This window comes from Gopherus flavomarginatus, chromosome 18, assembly GCF_025201925.1.
Source record: "Gopherus flavomarginatus isolate rGopFla2 chromosome 18, rGopFla2.mat.asm, whole genome shotgun sequence".
Classification (NCBI taxonomy): domain Eukaryota; kingdom Metazoa; phylum Chordata; order Testudines; family Testudinidae; genus Gopherus; species Gopherus flavomarginatus.
The window spans coordinates 22,009,652-22,035,444 of NC_066634.1; the positions used below are offsets into that span (position 1 = coordinate 22,009,652).

The 25,793-nt window shown below is 54.2% G+C and overlaps 2 protein-coding genes across 4 annotated transcripts in view; both read right to left on the minus strand.

Moving 5' to 3' along the window:
* TIMM50 (translocase of inner mitochondrial membrane 50) overlaps positions 1-985 on the minus strand; it is a 53,468-nt gene extending 52,483 nt beyond the window's left edge. The window contains exon 1 of the mRNA XM_050928586.1: positions 785-985. Within this exon, the coding sequence (XP_050784543.1) occupies positions 785-970 (186 nt within the window). The 5' untranslated portion in view covers positions 971-985. The remainder of the gene's footprint in view (positions 1-784) is intronic.
* Positions 986-5,162: 4,177 nt separating this feature from the next.
* SUPT5H (SPT5 homolog, DSIF elongation factor subunit) overlaps positions 5,163-25,793 on the minus strand; it is a 28,978-nt gene continuing 8,347 nt past the window's right edge. The window contains exons 5-30 of one of the 3 annotated variants that reach the window (XM_050928415.1): positions 24,079-24,090; positions 23,361-23,430; positions 22,774-22,842; positions 21,983-22,048; positions 20,504-20,534; positions 20,251-20,319; positions 19,775-20,026; positions 19,310-19,399; positions 18,816-18,886; positions 17,373-17,478; positions 16,297-16,390; positions 15,984-16,120; positions 15,527-15,682; positions 15,292-15,438; positions 14,174-14,320; positions 13,290-13,415; positions 12,417-12,501; positions 12,106-12,210; positions 11,334-11,436; positions 10,288-10,415; positions 9,860-9,965; positions 9,380-9,538; positions 8,752-8,920; positions 8,380-8,583; positions 6,999-7,094; positions 5,163-5,632 (exon numbers count right to left, since the gene is read on the minus strand). In XM_050928415.1, the coding sequence (XP_050784372.1) occupies positions 5,489-5,632; positions 6,999-7,094; positions 8,380-8,583; positions 8,752-8,920; positions 9,380-9,538; positions 9,860-9,965; positions 10,288-10,415; positions 11,334-11,436; positions 12,106-12,210; positions 12,417-12,501; positions 13,290-13,415; positions 14,174-14,320; positions 15,292-15,438; positions 15,527-15,682; positions 15,984-16,120; positions 16,297-16,390; positions 17,373-17,478; positions 18,816-18,886; positions 19,310-19,399; positions 19,775-20,026; positions 20,251-20,319; positions 20,504-20,534; positions 21,983-22,048; positions 22,774-22,842; positions 23,361-23,430; positions 24,079-24,090 (2,942 nt within the window). In that variant the 3' untranslated portion in view covers positions 5,163-5,488. Of the gene's footprint in view, positions 5,633-6,998; positions 7,095-8,379; positions 8,584-8,751; positions 8,921-9,379; positions 9,539-9,859; positions 9,966-10,287; positions 10,416-11,333; positions 11,437-12,105; positions 12,211-12,416; positions 12,502-13,289; positions 13,416-14,173; positions 14,321-15,291; positions 15,439-15,526; positions 15,683-15,983; positions 16,121-16,296; positions 16,391-17,372; positions 17,479-18,815; positions 18,887-19,309; positions 19,400-19,774; positions 20,027-20,250; positions 20,320-20,503; positions 20,535-21,930; positions 22,049-22,773; positions 22,843-23,360; positions 23,431-24,078; positions 24,091-25,793 lie in introns of those variants that run through there. The other 2 variants (XM_050928417.1, XM_050928418.1) reach the window with 2 other exon arrangements.

The window sequence follows — 25,793 nt, forward strand, 5'->3', positions numbered from 1 at the left end:
CTCATTCCTCCTGTTCTCCCACCTAGCATCCTCCTCCTCACCAACAGACAAACCCCCAGTGCTGGATCTGATCTGATCTGTCCCCCTCCCTCCTGAGGGCTGCCCCACCACCACCACACACACACTACTTTTCTTATCACAGTATCTCCCCAACAAACACCTCATCCTCCTCCCCTCTTCCCCCACCACCACCTAAACTCCCCCACAATCAACCCCCCCTTCCCCAGTCCCCCCACCCACCATCCTCCCCCCTCATCAACAACCCCACTCCCCTCTTCCATTCTCCCTCTTTCCTTGCAATGAAGACTACCCACCTCTCACTCCTCCTCCCTCTCCTTCCCCAATAACAATTCCCACCCCCTCTCTAATTTCTTCTCCCTCCCCTCAATCCCTCTCTGGTCCCTCCCCACACATACTCTTTCCCTCCCCCATTAATAACCCCCCGGTGACCTCGTCTCCTCCTCCCCACACACCATCCCCACTGATAACCTCCACACATATTCCCTCCCCCATGATAACCCCCCTCCCCACACACCAGCTCCCAATCCCCCATGAGAACCTACCAATCGACACCCCCACCCCTCCATCTCCTCTCTCCTCAGACACCCCCACACCCCCACCCCTCTCCTCCATCCCCCCTCCCCCCAGACACCCCCACCCCACATCACTCTCCACCAAACCCCACCCTTCCCCCTCCATCCCCCCACGACACCCCCGCCCCTCCATCCCCTCCCCCCACGACACCCCTCCGCTGCCCCCCCCATTAGCAGCCCCGCCCCCTCACCTGCTGGTGCTGCCGGAGCTTGTCCTGCAGCAGCGCCTCGGCCAGCCCCACCCCCCCGCCCTGCTGCGGCGCCCCCGCGCTCAGGAACCGGCCCGGGGCCGCCCGGAGCCGCCGGCAGCAGCCGCCCCTCAGCGCGCGGGCCCCGCACGCCGCCACCACGACCAGCCCGCGAGCCGCCGCCGCCATCTTCCTCCTCCGCAGGGCAGCGCGCAGGCGCGCGGTGCCGCCTCCCGCCCAATCAGAGCGCGTCGAGCCCAGACCACCAATCCAGGCGCGAGAGGGGAGCAAGGATGTAGCCGGTGGGATTGAACAGGAGGTGGGGAGCTCAGCCAATCAGAGTTAAAATACGTAAAGGCAACGCCCACACCGCGGCCTTCGACCAATTAGACATCGGAACGGCACTGACCCCCCCCACCTTGGCTAGGTAAACCAATTGCAAGTCACAGGCCCTGAGGAAGAGAGCCAGGCCAATGACAAACTAAAGGAGGCGGAGCTAAGAGGTCACATCAACCAATTACAAAACACCTCCCTCCCGCCTGCCCTGCGAAGGGAGGCGGGGCCGATGCCCACCTAGCCAATCAGAGCGGGGAAGGGGAGGGGAGAGACAAACGGAAGCCGGCGAAGGTCAAATGAGGCACATGGGGATAGTGGCTCCCTTCGCGCTGTCTGAAGCTGGAAGGAAGGAGGCTGGGGGCAAGGGAGGGAGCGTGGCGCTGATTTTTCCCAGGTCCCACTAGCACCTCAGCTCTGGCCCTTGCGTTCCCACCTTTTCCAGAGGCTCCTCTGGCGCACTCCTAGCAGCTGGGCACAGGCCAGGGCCCCAGGATTTTAATGCTACAGCATCTGAGCAGTCCCTGGAATTAAAACCTTTGACCCACTTCAGTGCAAAGGGGGGGGGGGGGGAGAGACATGACTTCCTCACCTGTGAGCCTGAAGCAGCCTTTCTGAGAACTGTGGAACACTCCATTCATCTCACAACGGTGTTCACTCTGAAACCTAGTGACGGCGCTTTAAGGGTCATTTTCACAAGCTGTGGCTACATGCACTTACATGCCAAATATGTGCTCCTCTTGTAAACAGCCTGTTGATCAAGGAGACTGTACAGTTCAAACTTTGCAACCGCAGCCTGAACACATTTAAGTTATCCTGCTCCACCCACTGAATTGACACTGGAGGAAATAATATTCCTCATGTCATGTTATAAGTGGTTCAGGAGAGTTGACTGGATCCTCTTCCAAAGTTGCCCAGTCCAAGCCCAGGTGTAGTTTCACTGCAGGAGCGGGTGAAGTGATCCCTCAACAGTCCCTGCTTTTCTGTATGTATTTCAGACAGAAACAAGGGATGGCAGAGTACCTGAAATTACTTGAAAATTGCAAATTGATGTCACCTCTTCAAGGAAAATAAAAGCAAGTGCAATACAATTTTCTACAAACCTCTGCTGTTAAGGTTTTTAACAATACTCATCAAAACTCACTGCCGGCTGAGTGGCGAGGCAACAGTTTATCACAGCTTTTTTTCCCTTTATTCAAATTTATAAAAGAACCCGACAGAGGAAGTATCCCTGTCTGATACTCTTTGGTGAAGGGAGAAAATTCTTTCAAAGGAAGACTCTGGCTTAGGTCTGTGGCCTCCAAATTAGAGTTAATATATTCATAATGTGAGACCACCCACAAAATCTTTCCATTTGAAAAAATAATTCTCAGTGAAAAACAAAATCTTCCCCCTGTGGTACATGTAACCCAGCTTCTTCAGAACAAGAAGCAATGGTCTCAAGTTGCAGTGGGGGAGGTTTAGGTTGGATATTAGGAAACACTATTTCACTAGGAGGGTGGTGAGGCACTGGAATGGGTTCCCTAGGGAGGTGGCGGAATCTCCATCCTTAAAGGTTTTTAAGGCCCGGCTTGACAAAGCCCTGGCTAGGATGATTTAGTTAGGGGTGGACTAGATGACCTCCTGAGGTCTCTTCTAACCCTAATCTTCTATGATTCTATTACAGCCCTGAGCTGGTGCATATGAACCAGAAAATAAAAATGAGAAACACGTTAGATCAAGAGTGAAAGTGACTCAGTCTGTAATCGCTGGCCAACTTGGGGGAAAATGTAAAAATGGTGCTGAGGTGGCCAACTCTGCACCAGGTAATTTTGCCTGTGGGTCAGCAAACAGCCATCAGCTGTTTCAAGAACATTCAGCTACTTGGACTGGATTTAAAGCAGTGATTAGACATGAAAGAAAGTCAGGGGAATGGTTCTGAAAAACCTCCAGTGACAGGGATCCCACAACCTCCTTTAGATGCCTGTTCCAGACCTTCACTCCCCTGAGAGTTAGAAAATTTGTCTTAATATCTCACCTAAATCTCCCTTGCTGCAGATTAAACCCATTGTTCTTGTCCTACCAACAGAGGACCTGGAGAACAATTGATCACCATCCTTTTCAGAACAGCCCTTATCTGGTTATCAGGTCCCCTGCAAGTCTTCTTTTCTCAAGGCTTTAAACACACCCATTTTTTTTTAACCTTTCCCCACAGGTCAGGTCAAACTGTTGATCGTTTTTGCTGCTCTCCTCTGGATTCTCTCCACTTTATCCAACTCTTTCCTAAAGTATGGCACCCAGAAATGGACACTGCACTCCAGCTGAGGCCTCACCAGTGCCATGTAGAGCGGGGTTCCATTACCTCCCATGGCTTACATACAACACTTCTGTCCATACAATGCAGAATATCAGCCTTTTTCACAACTGCATCCCATTGACAACTCAATCAATTTGTGATCCACTATAACCCCCAGAGCTTTTTCAGCAGTATGACCCCCTAGCCAGTTGTTCCCCATCTGGGATTTGAATTTTCCTTCCTAAGCGACATACTTTGCATGTGTCTTTATTGAATTTCATAATGTTGATTTCAGACCAATTCTCCTATTTGTCAAGTTTTTTTGAATTCTAATCCTGCCCTCCAAAGTGTTTGCAACCCCTCCCAGCTTGGTGTCATCTGTAACTTTGGTAAGTATACTCTCCACTCCATTATCCACATCATTAATGAAAATATTGAATAGTGCCAGCCCCAGGACTGACCCAAGCAGGACCCCACTACATAAACTCCCTGAATTTGACAAAACACTGATAACTACTCTGAGTACAGTCTTTCAACCAATTGTGCACCCATCGTAGAATAATCTCATCTAGACCACATTTGCTTATGAGAATGTCATGGAGGACTGTCAAATGCCTTCATCAAATCAAGCATCTACAAATTCCCCTCCAACCCCATCCACTAGGCCAATAACCTTATTAAAGGAGAAAATAAGGTTGGCTTCGCATGGCATGATTTACTCTTAAAGCCATGCTAGCTGTTCCTTATCATAGAATAGCAGGGTTGGAAGGGACCTCAGCAGGTATCTAGTCCAACCCCCTGCTCAAAGCAGGACCAATCCCCAGATAGGTTTTTGCCCCAGGTCCCTAAATGGCCCCCTCAAGGATTGAGCTCACAACCCTGGGGTTAGCAGACCAATGCTCAAACCACTGAGCTATCTCTCCACCCATTATCCTCTAGGTCAGGGGTCAGCAACCTTTCAGAAGTGCTGTGCCAAGTCTTCATTTAGTCACTCTAATATAAGGTTTCGCGTGCCAGTCATACACTTTAACGTTTTTAAACGTCTCTTTTCTATAAATCTATAATATAAAGCTAAACTATTGTATGTAAAGTAAATAAGGTTTATAAAATGTTTAAGAAGCTTCAATTAAAATGCAGAGCCCGCGAGACCGGCAGCCAGGACCCAGCCAGTGTACCACTGAAAATCAGCTCGCGTGCCGCCTTCAGCACACATGCCATAGGTTGCCTACCCCTGCTCTAGGTGCTTACAAACGGATTAAACAATTGGTTCCAATGTCTTTCCAGGTATCGAAGATAGGCTGACTGGCCTACAAATTCCCCAGGTCCTCTTTGTTCCCCTTTTTAAAGTTAGGTACCATATCTGCCCTTCTCCAGTCCCCTGGAACCTCAACTCCTCCAGGAGTTCTTGAAGATCACTGCTAATGGTTCTGAGATTGACCCTAAGGTGTGTAAGGAACTAACTGAAGCAATTTCATCAGACCCTCCTGACTTGCATATATCGAACTTAACTGGCTAAAGAACATTTAGATCTTTCCTTATTTTGGATTCTGTTCCTTCCTCTTGTCTCGTTGGATGTTTTACGATTTCCCTTTGTTTATTTCATAGGATAATAGGAGGCAAAGGGAAAAAAAAAAGTGACGCTCAGACAAGATCAAGCTGTTTCATTCTCGTTCATCCGTCCGGCAGGCTGCATTTGAGCCATTCCTATGACCGTGGCCTAGGATCCAGGAGGCCTATTGCATCCGGTGATACAGACCAAGCACATGCGGGGGGCATGGGACAGATGGATTTTATTGAAACGCAGGCACAGCAAGGGGTTTCCTTTTTCAAGAGGAAAGAGATGAAGCGCATTTAGTGCTACGGGACCTAACTCTCTGCCCTCCCCACACGTGCGCACACACTGTTTTTCCTACTCCAGTCCCAATTTACTCAGGAGACATAACTGCAGCATTACAAATAAAAACAAAACTCCCAAAACAACCACCAGCTGTTCTGGAGGGGGAAAAAAAAAAAAAGCAGCAACCCCCCACCCCGCCCCCCAAACTCTGTACAAGGACACGTTGAACCAGTCTCTGGTCAACTGCTAAAAAGCCCTGGCCCTAAGGCTCCAGCAGCTTGCCCAGGAACCGCAAGTTGAGGATCTTGAGCTGCTCCTCCAAGTCCATGCGGACGATGCCATCCTCTCCGTCGATGCTCAAGAGGACACCCGTCGCCTCCCGGTCTTCCCCCAGGATCACCTTCACCTGGAGAAAGCAAGCACAGGAGCTTGAGGGGCAATGGGATTATGCTTCTGCTAGATTTGATGGAGGAAGTCAGAACTGATTGTGTCTGCTGTGGGGTAAAAGGGGCATGGCTTGAAAACAGGACTGGCTGCACAGGGTCAATAAGTTCCTATCTATGATCCTTAGCTGGCTGCCTCCTAAGTGCATTTATCTTTCCAACCCCTGGGATGTAGGGCAGCGCTTTAGGATTCAGAGATGGAAAATGCTAAAAGAAACCTAGCTAGTATTAGTATTATCCCCATTGTACAGATGGGGAAAACTGAGGCCCAGAGAGTCAAAGTGATTTGCCCAAGTGAAAACTGAACCCAGCTCTCCAGAATCCCAGACTAGCCTCCTAATCACTAGACCATCCTTCCTCTCTAGGCATACGAACAACCCACCCCACCACATGTATTGCTCAGTACAATCCTGATTAGCTCCAGGCTGGTGGAGATAAGTGAAATGTTCAGATAAACAAGGGAGCCAGTCGGGTGAGCTCAGGGTTGGAGGAGACCCTAAGAACAGACATCAAGGTGGCCTCAGAGAAAGCAGGCAGTCTTCATTTCCACGTCTAGTCTATTTAGACTAGAAGCTCTTCAGAACAGGGCTGCTCTCTTACTCCGTGTCTAGAACATTAATATTCATCATCTCTGCAGCTTGGAAAGGCTATTAGTTGCGATGCAGGGCCCAGACAAGCATAACTGGCAAAGGAACTATTCTTTCTTTCTGGTGGTGCCACAGCATGCCAGGTGTTCCCAAGCATAGAAGACAGCTTGGTCCCAGCCCCATTGAGCTCACAGTCTAAAAACTTCTCCATGGAGGATGATTGTATTGCAGGAGCACCTAAGAGCCAGAGTCATGGACCCATTGTGCCGGGCTCTGTACAGACAGAATAAAATTTCCTGGGTGACCATGAAAAATTCATTCTTCCCCACATCCTCCTGTGCCTCAGTTTCCCCACTTGGAAAACTGGCATGATGACTGTGACCTCCTTTGTAAAGCGCTTTGAGGTCTGCTGATGGAAAGCGCTAGGTAAGAGCAAGGGATGGTTGTTATAACTGCTTGATTAGGGACTATTTTCGTGGGACATATTGCAACTAACTGGGACAATTCCCTCCCCTTGTACTCCTAACAATCTAAGGCCAGGGCCACTGCCTGGTCGTTTGCACAGCAGCATGGCTGGCCCATAGGCAGTACCGCACCAACCAGGAGCAAATTACTCGTAATCAAGACCCAACACAGACCTACAGAACCAGGTTCTGTGTAGGACAGTATAATCCAACCACCGGAGAGGCTAGAGATGTGATTTGATCCGAGCGGCCAGACAGATGGGTTGGCGTTAATGTACCTTGTTGTTTTTCGTTGGTATGACGGGCTCCAGGTGCTCACTCGAAATGCTGACCACCTTCTCGCTGTCCTTCAGGTAGACTGAACACATTCCGCCCTGACAGGAGAAGACAGCCCGGTCAGGCACCGACACCAAGCCAAAGGGCTCTTTCAAACCCCTTTGTAGAGCACGCCTGAGCTCAAACGCAAAGCCGAGAATTCATCTCTTCCCACCCCGGGATGCGAACCCTCCGGAATTCCAGGAAGGTTCCAAATGATCCTCAAGAAACTCTGTTTCCCCCTCAATAGCCACTTAGGGTACCTCCCCGCTGCAAACGCAGGTCTGATTGCAGCACAGGTGGGCTCTGATCTAGCTCAGGCAAGTCAACAAACACCTGCATACACACATCAGCCCAGTATTCAGCAAGGGGTAGCCACCCAAGTGGCTAGCACTTTGATACTGCTGTTACCCGCACACAGGTGTGCCGCAGAAAGGTGGATACAAGAGCCTTCTCCTCTGCAGCTTGTGGTGTCAAAGGCCTTCGCATGCGCACTTGCTGCTAACCGAGTGTGTTCTTACAACTCATCTTCCTCCCTTAACTTTTCCCTCCCCCCCTTACTGGCCTTGCAACTGGACGCATTTGGTTATTCACTGCACCACGTGTTGGCACCACTGTTCTCTATGTCCCTCCCTCTGTTCTCTGCCTCCTATGCACTATCCTGCACAATTCAAACCTGCTCACACATCCTGAGCCTCTGTTTGCCAGAAGCTGGGAGGATGGATCACTTGCTGATTGCCTGTTCTGTTCATTCCCTCTGGAGCGCCTGGCGTTGGCCACTGTCAGCAGACAGGATACTGGGCTAGATGGACCTTTGGTCTGATCCAGTCTGGCCGTTCTTATCTACCTTATGTATGCATGGGGGAGGGATAAACATTGGAGGACAGACACCGGACCCAATACAGCCATGCACACAGGCAGTAATTTGGTCTGACTAACTGGGTTTCTTCACACACCCCCTCTTCCCAACACCTGCACGAGCCAGACCTTGAAGCTACAAGTACCCTGAATTAGATCAGACAGAGAATTCAGAAGTGACGGCAGCCTGAGTTCTTGCTTCTAATCCACCGCTCCAGGCAGGGCTGTTCTCTACAGCAATATTCTCCAGGCTTCTCCTAGTCTTAATTAAAGAGGCCCCAGGGGTTGCTCCCAGGACAATTCCATAGCACAGTAATTCTCGCTTTCAGGATGCTTTCCTTGGTGCCTAGCCAGCGTTTGATTAATTTCACCCTTAATTATTTCATCCTCTTCGTTAGTAATTACACCCATCAGATCCTCCCTTATGCCCCATCTGGTTGCTCCCTGGCCCAAAGACACAAAAGCAGCGCTCTCCCCTCTACGCACCGTCACGCTGCGGATGACTCCCGTCTGCCCCACCACCTGACTGTCCACATAGGTGTCTCGAACTTTGACCTGGATGTCGGTGGTGACCCAGTCGCTGGAGTTCTGCTCAATGCCAGAGCCGGGGGTGTGAGGGTTGTAACCCCCTGGAGAAGGAGCCCCTGGCGTCATGGGGCTGTAGCCCACTGGGCTCGGACTGGGGCTGGCCTGTGAGGAAGAAGCAGCAGAGAGTTAGAGGTCTCTACTCTCCAACATGAGCCCCTCACGGCCACAGCAGGAATTCCCATTGGAACAGGGCCATCAAGATTCTGGCAAAGCCAACTGCAATTTGCAGCTCAGCCTGGCGTTTTACACATTAAGGAGCTTGGAGGGTACCTGATATGCCATGGGCGATGGGGTCGGGTGGTAACTGGCTGGCGAGTGGGTGTTCTGGTAGCCTACAGGGCTAGGTGCCACCTGGTGGTAACTCTGAGGGCTGGGGCTTGGCTGATAGGAGCCCTGAGGAGACGGAACAGCGTATGGCGAAAACTGGTCGGTGTTGTACCTGCAATGAAAAGAGACGGGCAGTGAGGAGGGGGGGTAGGAACAGAACCAGGAACCCAGCGAGGCTCCTCTCCGTGTCCTCCTGCCCTAAGAGATCAGTCCATGGAGCCACAGACACGGGGATCAGAGATCTGCTCCGTTCCTTTCCTGGACTGGCAGCACCACGAGCATAGAAACACAATCGGATCCCGGAAACAAGGTAGGGGTCTGTTGCCAAGCTCCAGCAGGCAGATCTCCCTTCCGGATGGGCATGCCCGGAGAGCGAGCAGGGTCACCGCAAGAGCCTGGGAGGCAGCATGGCCTCTTGTTGGATCAGGCAGCAGGGTGCACCACCGAGGAGGGAGGAATGGCCAAGATATGGCTAGAAAGCAAAAGGCCCATGGAAGTAGCCACCCAGCTCTGCTCTAATGCTGGGCACAGAGACTCTCCCCCGCACTCCTCCAGGGGCACGCGCACTCACATGGCTGGGGTCCCTGGCGTCTGCGGATTGTACGGCGGATTGACCTGCGGAGACGAAGGGTCAGGGTAGCCGGGAGTCTGGGGGTTGGGGGTCCCCCCGTAGCCTTGCGGAGAGGGCGTGGGCTCATCATCGAAGCCGTATTCAAACTCCTCATCCGCCCTGGGGAAGAAAACGCATCATTCGCACGGCACGTGGGAGACACAATGACGTCTGCAGCCCACCTGTCAGCTCCCCGGAGAAGCACACTGAAGTAATCCCCCTGCCCCGGTCAGTTCTCCACTCTCCAGCGGAGGGCACCACACACACATCCAATCAGAGTTCCCTTTGAGCTCCTGACACATGAAGCCCCCCCACCCAGCCCCCTCTCCCACCCATAGCTCCCATCATGCCACACACCTCTGCCCCCTAGTGGCTGACCGTGTCAAAGCTACCCCTCCCACCTCCACCCCTGCCCCCCAGACTAGCGCGAGAGACACAAACCTGGAGGGCGTATTGGGGTTGTTGGGGTCCCAAGCCCCGCTCTGCGCAGGTGTCCGGCTCCCATCGTGCAGCGGCGTCTGGGAGCCGTAGTGCGGGGTCCTGCTGCCTGAAAGAGCCCAGCGCGCGCCTGGTTAGCACCGTGTCCGGGCAGCAGAGATGGGGAGGGGCCCTACATCACCCTTCTTCCATCTCACCCCCTCCCGGGATCTGGGGGAGCGGCGCAGGTCCATCAGGCTCCCCCATTACCCAGCACCATCAGGTGGGGAGGGAGCACGGGCAGCATGCTGTGCACGAACCAGGACAGAGTGGGTCGACTGCAAGGCTGGACAGCTTACTCCTCACCTGTTTCCGGGGAGCCCCCTACCATCCTCCTCCTACCCAGGGCCCAATTCCCCCTGCCCCCGTGGCAGCAAGCTCAGCTCACTCACCATCGTGTAGCGGAGTCTGCGATCCGTACATGGGGGTGCGGGAGCCGGAGCCGTACATGGGGGTCTGCGAGCCGTACATGGGGGTGCGGCCATAGGCGGAGGTCATGCCGCCAGGTCTCCTCGAACCCCTGCCAGGGAGAGAGGAGTTGCTGCACACTGGCTCGCTCTGCCCGCCACTAGAGGGCCTCAGCTTTCCCCTGACTGCTGAAGCAGCCAACAAGGGTGGGTGCAAACTGTGCTGCGCCACTGGGCACTGAACTAAGCCCAGTTTCTCACCGGGGGCACCAAGTTGCCGGTCACTACCCATCCGGGCTGGTTTAGCCAGGGTCCTAGAGGTTAGCAGCTCCGTAGCCCAGGAGCCATCCCAGGTCCTCTGCTCCCCTTCCAACTGGGGGAGACGCTGTGATCTCTGCCCCCAGCCTGATGGGCACTCGCTTCGACCACGGTGCAGGGCCGCCAGCCTCCATTCTGGGCTTGATCTGCCCCGATCAGGGCCCCACATAAGACAAGCCTATAGCACAGTTCCCAACTGTGGGGCTCAGCTGACAGCCTAGGAGCCTGAGTCACGGACCAGGACCCAGAGCCGGACTCGTTGCCAGGGGATGTTGGGAAGCCAAAAGTATAACTGGGTTCAAAAACGAATGAGATGGAGGATCAGTCCACGAATGGCTATTACCCAAGATGCTCACGGACACAACTCCATGCTCCGGATGTCCCTAAGCTGGGCCTGGACAACAGGGGGTGGATCCCTCGATAATTACCCTGGTCTGGCTTTCCCTCCGAAGCATCTGGCTTTAGCCCAGTATCCTGTCTTCCCACAATGGCCAAAATGACCATTGATCTGACCCAGTACGGCCATTCTTATGTTCTTTCTAGGTGCTCCAGTGACAGACCAGGCCCCTAGTGCGCCAGGCGCGGTACAAACACAGGAGTGCAGTCATTGGTGCAGCTATCTGGGCCAGAGCCGACCCCAGCAGCCCAGGATTGCAGCTTGCAGGCAGTGGCACCCCAGAACAAGCCCCGTCTCCCCCGCCCGCCATACTTACACTGTCGTGAGGCGCTGGCGATCCACTGAGATGGTCTGGCAGGTGGAATGGAGTTCCACACGGGCCGTGGACTCCGTGGCATCCTTCACCACTCCGATGTAGCCTAAAAGAAACAAGGCCTCAGCTCTCCGAGCCTGACGCAGCTCCCAGAGATCCTAAGTGTACATTGCAGGGGGTGCCCAGCCTGATCATCACCAAGGGCCACCTGGAAAACGGGCCACGGGCCAGCAGGGGATTCAGACCTGCGGGCTTCCCAAAGCCAAGCGCACGTGGCCAGAGCACCAGCTGAAATCCAGAGCTCCCCTGCTCTGTGGTAAGAACCTGCTGAGAGCTCAGGTCGACTCGGTCCTCGCTCAACAAATACAGGGAGGGGGCAGCCACAGGCTGGGTTTGAACTTTGGAGCTCACCTTAGGGACTCCCCTGCATGGCAGGGACAGACGGGCTGTCCACTAACAGCAGAGACTAAGCTCAGGCGTGGGAGCAAAACCCATAAGTACTGACTCCCTGCTCTAACTACTAGACCCCACCACCCTCCCACAGCCAGGAAGAGAACCCAGTAGCTCCCCCTCTCCCCCGCCTCTGGGCCCCAACCACTAGACCGTGCTCCCTGCAAGGTGACATGCTGCCCCCAGGAATTCCTCACTGCCTGCAGTCCCGTCCCCACCCCCCAGACACATTCTAATGGAACAGACCTGCCAGATACCTTCCAGCCCCTTCCTGCCCTGCTACAAAAGGGAGAGGACCAGCCCCATCCGGCAACTGGCCCATTACCTTTGTAGGGTCCCTGGGAGATCCGGACCGTCTGCCCAATCAGGTCGTTGTCCCTGCGCCCACGGCCTCGGCTCATCCCGCCCCCGCCGAAGCCACCTCGCTGACCTGTGGAGCAGGGCAGAGATCAGAGCAGGACGGTGCCCCCAGGGCTGCAGCCTCACGTCACCCCAGCATTACCGACCCCCCACCTCACCATATAGGACTGTACATCGCTGTAGTGCTGGGCCAGCCGGGGGCACTACGAACACTGGAGGCTGAGCCAGACCCTACAGAAATCCCCGAACCGAGGCCCAGCCCCACAGGACACCCACCTGCCGCGCTGGGGTGCATGGGACTGCTGATCCGAGGACTCATGGGGGCGAAGCCTCCGACGGTGAAGTTGGTGACGTCCCGGGGCTACAAGAGGGAAAGCACATGAGAGCAGGAAGGGGAACCCTCCCGTGGAGCTGGGACTCCCAGGGGAAGGAAGGAATCTCTGGGTTCATCTCCCCCACACACAGCTGGGAGTGGGGGAGGGAAAGTCCCTCTGGGGCCCTGAGATGAAACCTGGTGATGAACCAAGGAGGAGCCAGGGTGACACAAGGGGGTGCTATGTTCCTCTAGAACCAATGAGGAGGGAGCAGATCCATGCCCTGGGAAGGGAAATGTGGACACATTGTCCACCCTGCCCACAGGAGGCTCTGGCTCTGCCCCATCCCATCAGCTCCTGCAAGGCAAATCGGCCTGCAGTTTTCTTTCCCCTTCTCTAGGCAAAGATCTCAAAACACTTCTCTAACTACCTCACCCGGGGAGAGACTCACAGGGTCACACACGAGTTCTGCTTCCGAGGGCCATACTCTAGCCACTAGATAACGCTGTCTCCGTAAGTTGCCAGGGGCTGCTGATTCACATTACAGGGCATGGAACATTTGCCAGCTGAGAGGCTGGAAGAAATCCACTCCTCCCAATGCAACCACATTGGGTGTCTCTTCCTTTGAACAACCCAAAAGCTGCTGACTGGAGACAGGAACTAGGCAGCCTGACCCAGCCTCATGGGGATGGGGAGGCAGATCCGGGACAGACAGGCTCATGGTACAACAGGGAGGCAGGACATGACACTGGACAGGCCAGTGGTCTGCTTCAGGCAAGTCCCACCAGTCATGCTAGCTATGGTGAGGCCCCGGGCGTCTCCCTAGGTGACGTACCTTCGAGCCCCCAGCCAGCACCAGGTGGCGAGTCTTGCACACAAACATGCCCCCGTTCTCCACTAGCTTCTTGCAGTGCAGGAATCCAAAGCCGCGGAAGAGGTGTCTGATCTCCCCCTCGCGACCCTGGGGAAGGAGAAGCAGCGAGGACAGTTATTCTGGGGACCCCTTCTAGCCCAGGCACGCTGGGGCTGCATCCAGAGCCCAGCTGCAAGGCAGGAAGGCCAAATTCACACCCTCCTGGGGGCAGGGCACGCCACATAGTCAAGAGAAACAGTCAGGCTCCCAGTCCCCAGAGCCTGCACCTTGGCACTGAGAAGACAGCACCTCACCCACTACTGCCATGCAGCCACCTCTGGAATCCAATGCCGCATCTGTTCAAAGCTGCTCAAAGGGATTAGGACAGGAAGTGAAGAACAAAACTGTACCCAGTTGCAACAGGAACCCAAGGACGTGGAGGAAATTAACAGAGTTGAAACATGGCCACAGACAGACTCTTGTGAAAACTGCCATGGGTCTTTAAAGGCCCCCCATGGTCAGGGTGTCTATTTACTGAGATAATGCTTCCAGCTGCATGCCAGGCCACAGGGGGCCCATGGTGAGCCCCACGCAGGGGTCAACAGTGATTCCAAGGGAAGACAGCACGCTAAGCGAGTTGCCGGTTCTCCCCCCGTCTCACCCCCAATGATCTCTCCCCTTCAAGTACCAACCCAGCCCAGCTCCAGGTGCAAGTGTGCCATCAGAGGTGGCACGATCTCCCAGCAGGGCGCTGGCCTCCACTCGCTGGGGCACAGGGACTGCAGACGAGATCTTATGCTCTTCACCCTCCTCCGCACCACAAGCCCATGGCCTGCCTACCAGGAGGCCCCTCCCGCCCCCCTCACCGAGTGCGGCCCGTCGATGACTTTAACGATGTCCTTGACGTGGATATTGTTCTGCTCCGAGTCCAGGGCCACGGCAAAGCGATTGTCTTTCTTCCGCGTCACAGCCTGATGCCTGACCGTCACCACTTTGCCATACATGTTCAGGACCTGCACAGGGGTTGGGGAGGGAAGAGTGGGGAATCACCATAGCTGGGGGTGGGAAGGAAATTTCCCCTCAGGTCAGACTGGCAAAGACCCAGAGAGCTTTTCCCCTTCCTCTGCAGCATGGGGCCAGGGTCACATGCTAGTTTGAACTGAGTAAATGGTGGGTTCTCTGGAACCTGAAGTCTTTAAATCATGACTCGAGGCCATCAATAACTCAGCCAGAGGTTACGGGTGCACTATCGGTGTGGGTCTCTGGCCTGCGACGTGCAGCAGGTCAGACCAGATGATCACAATGGTCCCTTCTGGTCTTGCCAGTCTCTGAGTCTATGAGACTGGCTTAGAGGCACTGGCAAGAGATAAAGAGTCCGGGGGGGCCCAAGTCCCCAAAACAACCCACCAGCCCAGAGGAACTAGAGCCCTTGTAATTAAGGCCAGATGGGACCACTGATTACGTAGTCTGACCTCTTGCGCAGCACAGAGAAAAGAACCCAGGCAGTTAGGATTGCAAAGGATGTGGGGGAAAAAAACAAACTCTGCAGCCCCTCCTCATCAGGCCTGGAAGCAGAGCAGCTAGGTCAGACCAAAGAGGGAGAAACGGGAACCCAGCTTCAGGCAGAATGAGGAATTCCGGCCTCGAGCCAGGCCGAATCATTTTGATACCATTAATCTTTACGCTGAACATCACTCGCGGGCGAGAAGCCAAACACTGAAGAGATCAGAAAGGAATTCTCCTTCCCAGCTGCTCAGCTGGTGAGGTGTGCACTGCTGGAGGGATCGGGCATGGGCCCACGGCAGCGGTAGGATACCAGACTGCCCAGACCTTTGGTCTGATCCAGGGTAAACGCTAGGTTTCTTCTGCTGCAGAACCTACCTACAGAGAAGCCAGCAGCTCCCGGCAAAGGTTCTGAGCTGCCTCCTTAGTGCTCCAGTGAGACAGTTCGGTGCCCAATGCCGGGAGAGCAACGCACACCCACCTGGAAGGTCTCCCGCTCCAGGCGGACAATAACCCCGACAGTCTGGGGATCCAGCTGGACCAGCTCGCCCCACTCGTGCTGCCCGCCCACATCCACACCAGAGGCCGTCTCGGAGCAGAGCTGCAGGTCCCGAGGCAGCACCTTGAGCTGGAAGAGGGGAAGCGAGTGAGTGAGCAGCCCCAGGGAGGGGACGGGAAGAGGGAAGTGCCCGGAGCTCTGCCACTGCCCCGCTCACCTCGTGCATGGTGAGGTCTGAGAAGAGGATGACAAAGTTCTCCTCCACACGCACGATCAGCCCCGTGTCACCCTCAAAGCGCCCGGCGATCACCTTGACGTGATCTCCCATCTTGAAGTACTTGCGCAGCTCCTGAGCCGGGAACTCCAGCATGTCCTGGGTGGAGGGGGAACGGAGTCAGGACAGGAGGCAGAAGATGGACAGGAGGGGGGTGATAGCAGGATGCAGGCACTGCCTGCTGCAGAGCTCACAGCTGTATTGTTTTACGTTCCTGGGCTAATCCTGGAGATGCCAGGGACCACAGGCACAGCATCCAGGAATGCAGAGATCCTGCAGCCCCTCTAGGTACAGCCAGGTACACACACCCCCCTGCCAAGCCTGCACTTGGTCTCCTCCATCCCCCTTGGCAGCCAGAGTGCCTGGATGCAAGCCCAGGGCAGCGCCGCCCACCTCGTACCTTGAGATCCTCGTGCTTGGGCATGATGGTGATCTTGTTGCCATCCACACTCAGGATCTTGCCCTGCAGGTTGATCAGCTCCCCTTCGCATACCTCCACGTTGTCGCCAGGCTGGAAGTTGTGTTCCCGTTCCTTCCCTGCCCAACGGAGAGCACCGTGACTCGCAGGGAGGGCGCCACTCTCAGGCAGCAGCAGCCCCATACATGCCTACAGCACGGCCCCCTGCGGACTCAGGGGCAAGACAGAGACCAAACCCCCTTGAGCCGCATGGGCTAGATGGACTCCCTGCTGCGCAGGAGTCACTTCCACGTACCTGTGCTTTCGGTAACCACCTCCAGATCAATGCCTTCCGGCTGGTCCTCAAACTTCTCCAGTTCAGAAAGGGTGGGCTTCACCCCCTCCGTGATCTGGCAGCCAGGGGACAAAGGCAGAGAGATTTCAGGGAGGGGAGACACAAACCCAAATGGAGTCTGCAGAACTTCTCTCCAACCTGCTAGGGGTCAGGCTCCTTGCCTTGCCGCACAACAGGAGACAAGAGCAGGGCCTTGCTCCAGGGGTGGGTTCATCTCAATCCCCACAGGGGAGTCTGGCATGCAAATGACATGCCCAGATGGGGATCTTGCTGTCCACTGCCACCCTCTCCAAATACACATAAAAGACCCCCAACCCCCAAACACGCAGATGGGGATTTCAGCAACCTGTCCCCCCACTCAGACGTCCAAATGGGGGATTCCACACCCACCCCATCATGTACCCAGAGGGGGACCCCGCAGAGTTCACAATAGGCATGTTGAAAATTTTCCATCAGAACTAGGTTTGGGTTTTGGCGGGGTTATAAACAGAAAATTGGGTTTCTGACTAAACAGAGGTTTCTGTGCAATGCACCTGCGTTCCATGGGAAGCTTCGATTTTTCCATCAAAATCCGAGTGTCCAAAATCAAAGCATTTCAACTTGGATGTGCTGCCGAAGTGCCTCATGGGAGATGTAGTTCAGGTAACTCACCTTCCGATTCTCTTCTATGGACCAGGCTCTCCAGCTGGACTACATCTCCCATGATGCACAGAGGCCATGAACCCCCATAGTGCCTCCAAGAGGAGAGGTCATGGTGCCTCATGGGAGATGTAGTCTAACCAAGGATGCCAGCTCATGGTAGAAAATAGGAGCACAAGGCACCAGAACTACAACTCCCATGAGGCACCGCGGCAACACTTCCAGACCAGAACTTATTTTATTTTTGTCAAAAAAAATTAAGTTTTCTGAGGGAGGGGAACCCCAAAATCCTCATTTACTGATCCGCCCTAACCTACGCCTTGACAGTTCTGGTTCCTGCTCTGACTCAGAGCCCCACCTTGACAAGAGCCTCCTGGTACAGAGCCACAGATACTCACCACGGCCGACATGGCAAAGCTCTTGAAGAGGAAGCCCTTGCGACTATAACGATTGCCTTCGAAGATGAGGAAATCGCCATCGGAAGCAACATCTCCCCCCAGGGACCTAGAGCGAGGGAGGGGGAGCATTAGAGGGTCAGGCACCCATAGCAGCAGCCTTCTCAGAAGAGGCACAGGCTGTTTCATAACAGTGGAGCTGCAGAGAATGGTGGTTCTACCTCTACTGCCCCAGGAGGTCAGGACCCCAGAGTTAGGTCTCTCACCAGCAGACGTCTGGATTGCCAGTCTGGGGCAAATCCACCCAGCTCCCAGGGCTGGGAGAGGGTCTGACTGCCCTTCCTGTGGCTCAGAGCCCCTCACCACTGAAGGAGCCCAAGTCCCAGTGTGCCTGTGGATGGAGCTGGAGGAAGACGTGATGGAAGGATGACAAATCATCACCATCTCTATCCATCTATGACCTAGGGACCCTGAAGTGCCAACTGGCAGAGGGCACAGGGTGTGCAGAGGGTTTTACAGAGATCCCTTGAGTTAGATATCTGCATAATAGTTCCCCAAAGGGTGGCATGTGAGGTGTCTACCAAGAACCAGTTGCCCACTGGTCGTCATAAATACTGCAAAATATATGTACGGATAATATTTAAGGAGCTATCGATCGATACTGAATGTTACGCTCTTCAGGTCTTGCAGTTAAGGCAGGTCACCACAAGGCGACTACCTCGGATATGTTCCTCTCAGGCAGGAGATAACAGATGCCTATCTCCCTGTCTGGTCGTGTGTGCATCAGGTGTTGTATGCCTCCTATTGAGAGGCTGCAGAATCTACAGGAAGAAAACCACGCAGGTTCGAGATCCTGTTTATGAATAAAGACAAAGGATTGATTTGGGGTATCTTGGAGTCCACTGAATCCTTCACCTAGGAGGCAAACTGACAGCACATGTGTCAGGAAAGAAGAGTCACAGCTTGTCAGACTGAAAAGCCCGGCATGGATTTGAGGAGAGCAACATTCTACAAAACACGAGAGGGTCGTCTTCATTTAGTCTGAGCTCCAGGAGGAATGTGATGATTTTATTTTCTTTGCAATCATTTGTTTCCAGTTCTCCTCCTTGTTACTACACCTCTATCCTGATAGAATGCTGTCCTTGGGAGTCAAAAACATCTTACCGCATTATAGGTGAAACCGTGTTATACTGAACTTGCTCTGATACACCAGAGTACGCAGCCCCCCCTCCGGAGCACTGCTTTACCGCGTTCTATCCAAATTCGTGTTATATCGGGTGGCGTTTTATCGAGGTAGCGGCGTACTTGAAATCTCCATGCTTCATTAAATACACTCAGATTTCACTAGAAACCTATCTAAGTGCCACGGCGGACACAGACGATGCATCTCGCACTGAGGGCACGCTGCCCCCACGGATCATCCACAGCAAGAGACCAGCCACTTACCGGATCTTTTCAGCATCGAACAGCCGCTGGGGGGGCCTCTTGAACTTCTTCCGCTTGGCAAACCAGTCCTTCTGCAATTCAAAGGGGAGAGGGGGAAACAGTTACCACTGGGCTTGAGGGGTCAGGAATCCCCACCAGACTGTACGGGTGGGGTACCGAATGCCATCGACAGACCCTCTGGAAAGGCATTTGCCCGCCTCACGGGGGACAGTGGGGTGGGATAACAGAAGGGCCCTGCTGATCATGGGTCAAGCAGGAGGAAACTGCCCCTCCTAAGGGAGTACTGCACAGCGAGGTGCACTGGAGTAGTGGAGAAATGCATCCCCCCATCATCAGCTGGGTAACTATGGGGATACAGACAGGCCAACACACCACCACTGCCAAAGCTGGGGCACCAGGGCGTTAACAGCCTTGAAGCGTCAATGGGGACAAACTCTTCCCCTCTCAGCGCACTCAGCAGAAAAGAGCTCAGGGAATCCTGCCAGTCAACATACCAGGCTCATGCGAGCTTTGATCCGGTCAAAATCGATCCGCGGGATCATCTTCAGAGAGATCTGGTTCTGGCTCGGCTCAACGTAATCCACCTGGAAGAGAAGGCGACATGAGCTCAGGAGAGGAGAGGGAAGCGTCACGGAGACGCCAGCCAGGGCCAATCTCACTCACAGTAGCAGGACAGGAAGACAGTGGGGGCTCCTCCGGTGTCCAATGTCACGCTAGCTGGGACAGAGCAGAAATCGAACCCTCCCCTATTACAATCTCTGGCCCCTACTCCCACCGATAGCAAGGCCAAGGATTCCCAACACCGAGCTCCCGCTCCATTGAAGACAACACTCTGGGACTCCGACAACAGCCTGCCCCAGCTCAGAGCGTCCCGGTGCAGGCATTAAAGGTACACCTGTATGCCAGCTGCCCGAGCCCCAACCCTCTGTACTGAGCCAGCCAGCGCCTCTCATCCATACCTGAGCAATGTCGTCCTTGTAAATGCCTCTCTTGAGCCGGACCCAGGACTTGGGCTTCAGGTTGGTCACCTCCTTCACCACCTTCAGCACGTCTGTCATCTCCTTGATGGGCACCATCTGCTGGTTCCAGTAGCCCATTCGCAGGTTGCCCACACCCTCAATGGCCTGCTTCACATGGGTCTGCTTGTAGGCTTCCACGTAGATGTAGCCCTTCACATGCTCGGGGGCCACCACAGACTTGATCTGCAGGGGCTGCAGGTGGGCAGGGAGGAAAGTTCCATGAGATACGAGGGCTGGCCTCAGGCACGCTCCAGCCTAGCCAAACACCCCTTCAACAGATCAACAGCGGGAAGCCCCGCTCACGTCAGGAACCGCATGACCCTCTCCCATCTCTCAACAAGTGGTCAACAGCACTAAGCCACCCCACAAAGTTAATTGAGTTGGGGGCCAAGGGGACTCCTGCTCTCCATCCTTACCGTGTCCGTGAACTGGTAGGCAATGAACTTCCTCATCAGGGCTATGGCTGTGGCACGTTCCTCTCCTATCTGGGGAGAGAGGAGAAGAGAGGCCATGGTGAGAGCAATCTATAGCTAGAGAGATGCCCTCACGCCCCAACTCAGAGAGGAGGCGGCATTCATAGCTAATGAAAACCCAGCCATGGAGCAGCTGGAGCTTGTGATTCAGGGTTTAGAGGTGTTTCAATAGCCTCCTTCCCTGGCTGGAACATACCTTACACTTCACAGTCCAAAGGTTGGGATCCCTGAGTGGAAGAAAAACAAAAACAAAAGGCTGTTAGCAAAATAACATTTGTTATGTATGATGTGGGCAGACCAGGTGCCAACTCATGCCAGAGCCCCAGGCCAATTCACTTGTGTAATAGTATAGTTCAAAGTGATATTGTAGTTGGTGTTTAAACTTCGTGAAAACTAATGGGATGTTACTTGCATTTTCACTTATCTGTATCCCATCATCATATGGCAGCAAACATGTACACTGCGTATACCCCTCTAACTAAGTGGAACGCAAGTGAAGAACTTCAACAGAAAAGTGCTAATTTCAAAGCAAGTGTTCCTTGTGGGTGATGATCGGAGATCAAAGACTCAAAACGCATTCCTCGCTCTCCGTCAGCAAAGGAAAAGCCCACGCGGGTAGTGAGACTGTCAGCTTGTTTTCTGTGAGAAGCAGCTGTGTCTGTGGATTCAAGGAAAGATCCTGGATCTCTGGACTGCTTAAACTCTTACAGGAAAGTGCACCAGATGCAAAGCGGAGATCCCCAGAGACAATCTAGGTACCCTGAAAAGACTTTCGGGAAACTGGCAGTTTATTACATCACCGCCACCATTTGGAATTACAAACTGACTCACCTGTGCACGTATTTTTCCTGCTTTAACTTCTCAGTTACTCATTTCCTTTTCTTAGCTAATAAATTTTTGGTTAGTTTACAATAGACTTGACTGCCAGCCTTGTCTTTGGTATACCATCTGGAGTACCAGTTGATGGGGGTAAGTGACTGGTCTCTCGGGACTGGAAACAATCTAAATGTGATGTGGTTTTTGGTGTAAGAAACCATTTTATCACAATGCCCAATTTGTCTGTGTCGCAAGATAGCCTGGAGAGTCCAAGGGAACTTTTTGGGACTCCATGGTAAGACTGGGAGAGTGTCCAGAAGTTCACATTCGTCACTGGCTTGGTGAAAGCTAATTACAGAACACACCGCCAGTTTGCAGTGTCTGCCCTGTTTTTGGACACTCTGCCCTCAGGTAGGCACTCACAGACGTGAGCAACTCCAGACAGTTAAATATCAGAGGCGGAGCTGTGTTAGTCTGGATCTGTAAAAGCGGAAAGAGTTCTGTGACACCTTATAGACTAACAGATGTGTTGGAACATGAGCTTTTGTGGGTGAATACCCACTTCATTGGATGCATCCGACAAAGTGGATATTCACCCACGAAAGCTCATGTTCCAACACGTCTGTTAGTCTATAAGGCGCCACAGGACTCTTTGCCGCTACTCCAGACAGTGTGATACCTGGTGCCACAACCCGTGCCTCCCACTATGTCAAGGTCTCTCCTCCATGTCCCTTCGTCCACCACTCCAGGCCTGATGCCACAGCCCGTTCCCTGCTCTACCCTTCATGCCCCCTGGTCTTGGCTGACCTTCCATCCCCCCTCCACCAGGTGCACGTTCTCCAGGGCAGAAGGGCCTTACTTGACACCAGGCAGTAACTGCTGCTGCGTGATGTCATCCGAAAGCTCATCAGAGCTGCCATACACCCTGCAAGAGAAACAGAAGGGGTGAGGAGAAACGTCAGGTCCAGCAACAGCACCACGAACTGGCGGTTGTGCCAGAGAGTCCAGGGCAGCCGGCCACTCCAAGCACACCCCCGGGAGGAGGGAATTATCTGCATCTGTTTAGAACCAAGCGAGGAGAATGGACGCTCTAGAACCAGACAGTACTTGGCTACATTCGGGAGACCAGCCCCTTCCCAAAGAGTCAGACCAGCCAAAGCACTAGCTGGGTCAGTTACACACCAGGGGAATCAGGCAGAGCCTTTGCAGGGCTCATCTCTAAACACCCCAGGCCCTGAAGGAAACGGAGAGGGTCCTGCTATTTCCTAGGGATCCGTGTGGCACTGACAGCCTCTGTCTGCTCCTGCTGTCCGGTCCCTTTCCAGGCTGCAAGGACTGGGGTGGGGGAAGAGTCTGGCTCCCAGGCCCGTGAGAACTGGGGTTGGGAAGAGCCCAGCTTCACTGCGGAGGTCACAGAATCAAAGACCTACCTTTCCTATGGGGACAGCAAGAAGGAATCAGAGGCCGACGGGGAAAGAGCAGAAGCCAGTGACCTTGAGGACTGAGGTGACTGGGGTGACTGGAGGAGCGTGGACACACCTAGCCTGGAGGATCTTGGGGGAGGGCATAAGGGAGAGATGACCCCACACACACACACACACACACACTCTCTCTCTCTCTCTCTCTCTGCCCTGGGGGCCATGCACTCACGTTTCTCCCACAGAGGACTTGGCGTATTTCTTCATGTAATATTCACCCAGCTCCTCTTCGCGCTGGTCCCTGCAGAGAGACAGCGAAGGAGAAGGTGTGAGGGATCAGACTGGACCAACACAGGCCACAGCCCCGTTGGTGGCGCAGTGACCCCCCTGGCCATGGGGTGACTGAGCTCACAGAGACAAGGGGAGCGACTCAGGCTCCTTTCCCCAACCAAGCTCGCAGAGCAAGGAGTCACCAGGGAGCTCTGGGATCATGCTGTTGGTTGAGCTGAGGCTGCTGTAGGATATAGCCAGATCTCCCTGGCAGAGCGGGTAAAGTGCCCCGGTTAACAGAGTATACGGCACAGACACCGCTGCCCTCTGCTGGGCACTCTCAGACCTACTTCGGGTTCTTTAGGGCGCCCCTAGTGGAGATTTTTTTCCAGCTCCACCAGAGAGGCCCTTGTGCTCACAGTCCTATTCCCCACCATGTGTTTACACTGGACACCAACACGTGCACATAACAGGCAGCAATGTCATCCCGCTCTCTGGTCCCCGACGGCCACGTCCCGTTCCCTGTCCCCAAGCACAGGATAACATCACCTCCAAAGGTTCTGCAGCCTCCGGGCCCCAGAGCGATCCTCGTCCAGAACCACATTATCAATGTTGGAGGCTGCAAGAGACGCAGCGGTTAAATAGCCCCCACACCTAGCACCGCCGGGGGAGGGGAGAGCCCTGGAAATGGCCAACCACCCAAAGGGCAGTCGATCAGCGAAGCAAAGGTGAGGCTTGGGACAGGATGGGATGGTGGGAAGCAACATTCAGCCGACTCCACCGACTGTTCCCTCGTGGCTGGAGCACGAGCGAGGTAGCGAACGGGGCGCTCGCGTTTGGAAGAGGGATCCCAGATTGCGTGATCCTCACTGCGCACGCGCTGGGCTTGACTCGGTTTCACCACGCTGCACCGATCTAGGCAGCACCTCTTCCTCTGCTGCAGAGTCAAGCCACAGCTAGAGCCAGGCCACTGCAGGGCGACAGAGCCTACATGAGGCAGCTTCTGTGACCACTATAGGAGACAGCAAACCCACTGCCCCTCTCCAATTAGCCCCTTCACCCCCACCGCACCCCCAGCCTGCTCTATTGCTGCACCGGCCAGAACAGCAACTGAGCCAAGGGTCAGATACTTTCTCCAGCATCGCTCCTGGGGCCCACCCGGCTGAAAGGCAGTGGAAAAGACAAGGCAGCACCGGGAAGGGGCGGGGTGGGGAGGGGTGGGAGAGGGTTGTGAAGAAGCAGGGGCTGGAATGAAAAACGGGCTTACCTTCAATTTCTTCTGCTCAGGAGACAGAGGTGGTGGAGGGCGGACAGTATGAGCCAAATAATAGCATCAAAACCAACCACAGGGTGAATGGGGAACAGAAAACCGGAAGGAACAAAATTAAGATGTGGCACAAACCAAGCAGGTGCGAATGAAATGCACGTAAATAAAAAAAAACAAACAAGCACGAGGGGAGACGGGGAGAGCGCTGGCAGGATGCGCAGGCCGCCACGGTAAAGAATTTCGGTGTCTGATGGCCTGGGTTGTGCAGGAAGTGCTAATACTCGATAATCCCTAGCTCTCATGTAGTGCTTTTCATCAGCTCGCAAAGCTCTTCACAAAGCAGGTCAGTTTGGTTAACCCCATTTTACAAATGGGGAAACCGAGGCACAGAGCGGGGGGCAATTAGCCCAAGGATGCCCAGAAGAGCCAGGACTAGAACCCAGGTCTCCTGAGGCCCGGCCAGGTTCTCTCTCCATTAGGCACGGCCCTGTTCCAACTCTGGCACCTACGGAATGAATTGTTGGCCCTGACCCCCAGCCCGCAACGAGTCAAACCTCACGGCTGTGACAGCTTCAGAGCAGCTGCCTCAGCATTTCACATTTCACCAGGATCCCCAGAAGGTACCACGGACCCTGACCTGCGCCCCGTGACCTGAGTGCCACCGGCGATGTGTGGCACTGCTTGCCAGCCTGATGCTGGCAAATCAATGGGAGCATTTGGCTCACTGGGTAGGCAATGAACCCGAAATCAATACCACCACCAAACGGGGGACCAGTCAGAGCATGGTACGTCTTCCCTGGGCGGGACCCCCACCCTGGGATGCCTCTTTGAATCCAGTCTGGGGCAGCGGAGATAGGTGAAATGAGACTAAGGGCCTCACTCTAATCCCCAGGGGATGGGCACCCGCCTTAAACGTCCCTCTCGTAGCCGGTCTCCTTGTCGGCAGCCTCCACAGACAGGCCAAGCCCTGGACCCTCCTCCCCCCACCAGCAGGACTCCTGCATGGCCAGGTTGAGACACATTGGCCTGTTCTGTAGCTAGAGACCCCAGGGCTGTCGCATCAGGCGCCTTTCACTAGCACCACCCTTTCACAGCAGCCACCCTTAAACTGGAATCCCTTCTGCCCCCAAGAAAGAGCCTCTTCCTGGAGATGCCACCTGAACCAGTCCAGCCCCAGAGAGCCGAGGCAGACAAGCAGAGCCACAGGCAGACCGCACAGAGTTCCCATGGTGGGAGGAAACAACTGACTGATCCAGATAGCAGAGCTCCTTTACCCCCAAGCGGCTTTTAAGTTGAATCTATTTGAAAAACAGGGGCAGCAGATAAGATGACTGTGGGGAGCTGAAGGAAATACAGCCCTAATTGGCATCACGTAGATAGGTCATTAAACACCCGGATACACGCAGCTCTCAGCGTGCTATGGATTCTAGCAGGTATGCTACTACTGCAGCAAAACACCATTTCATTCAGCATAAAACGTATCTAGAAACGTACTAAACCAGTTCAAAACTTTGCAAGCTTATTTTCGGGAGATATTTGGCCAGTTTTCAAAAATTCGCCTGAATGTCTTTCATCCACACACACCCCTTCCTGAAGCGTTCTGAGTTTGGAACGTTTGGGACAAAAATTTTCAATCAGGAAAAAAAAAAAAAATCAACCTGCTGGTCAGTCTAAGTGGCTTTTTCAGTGATCTGTTCTGACTGGTCAGCTTAACC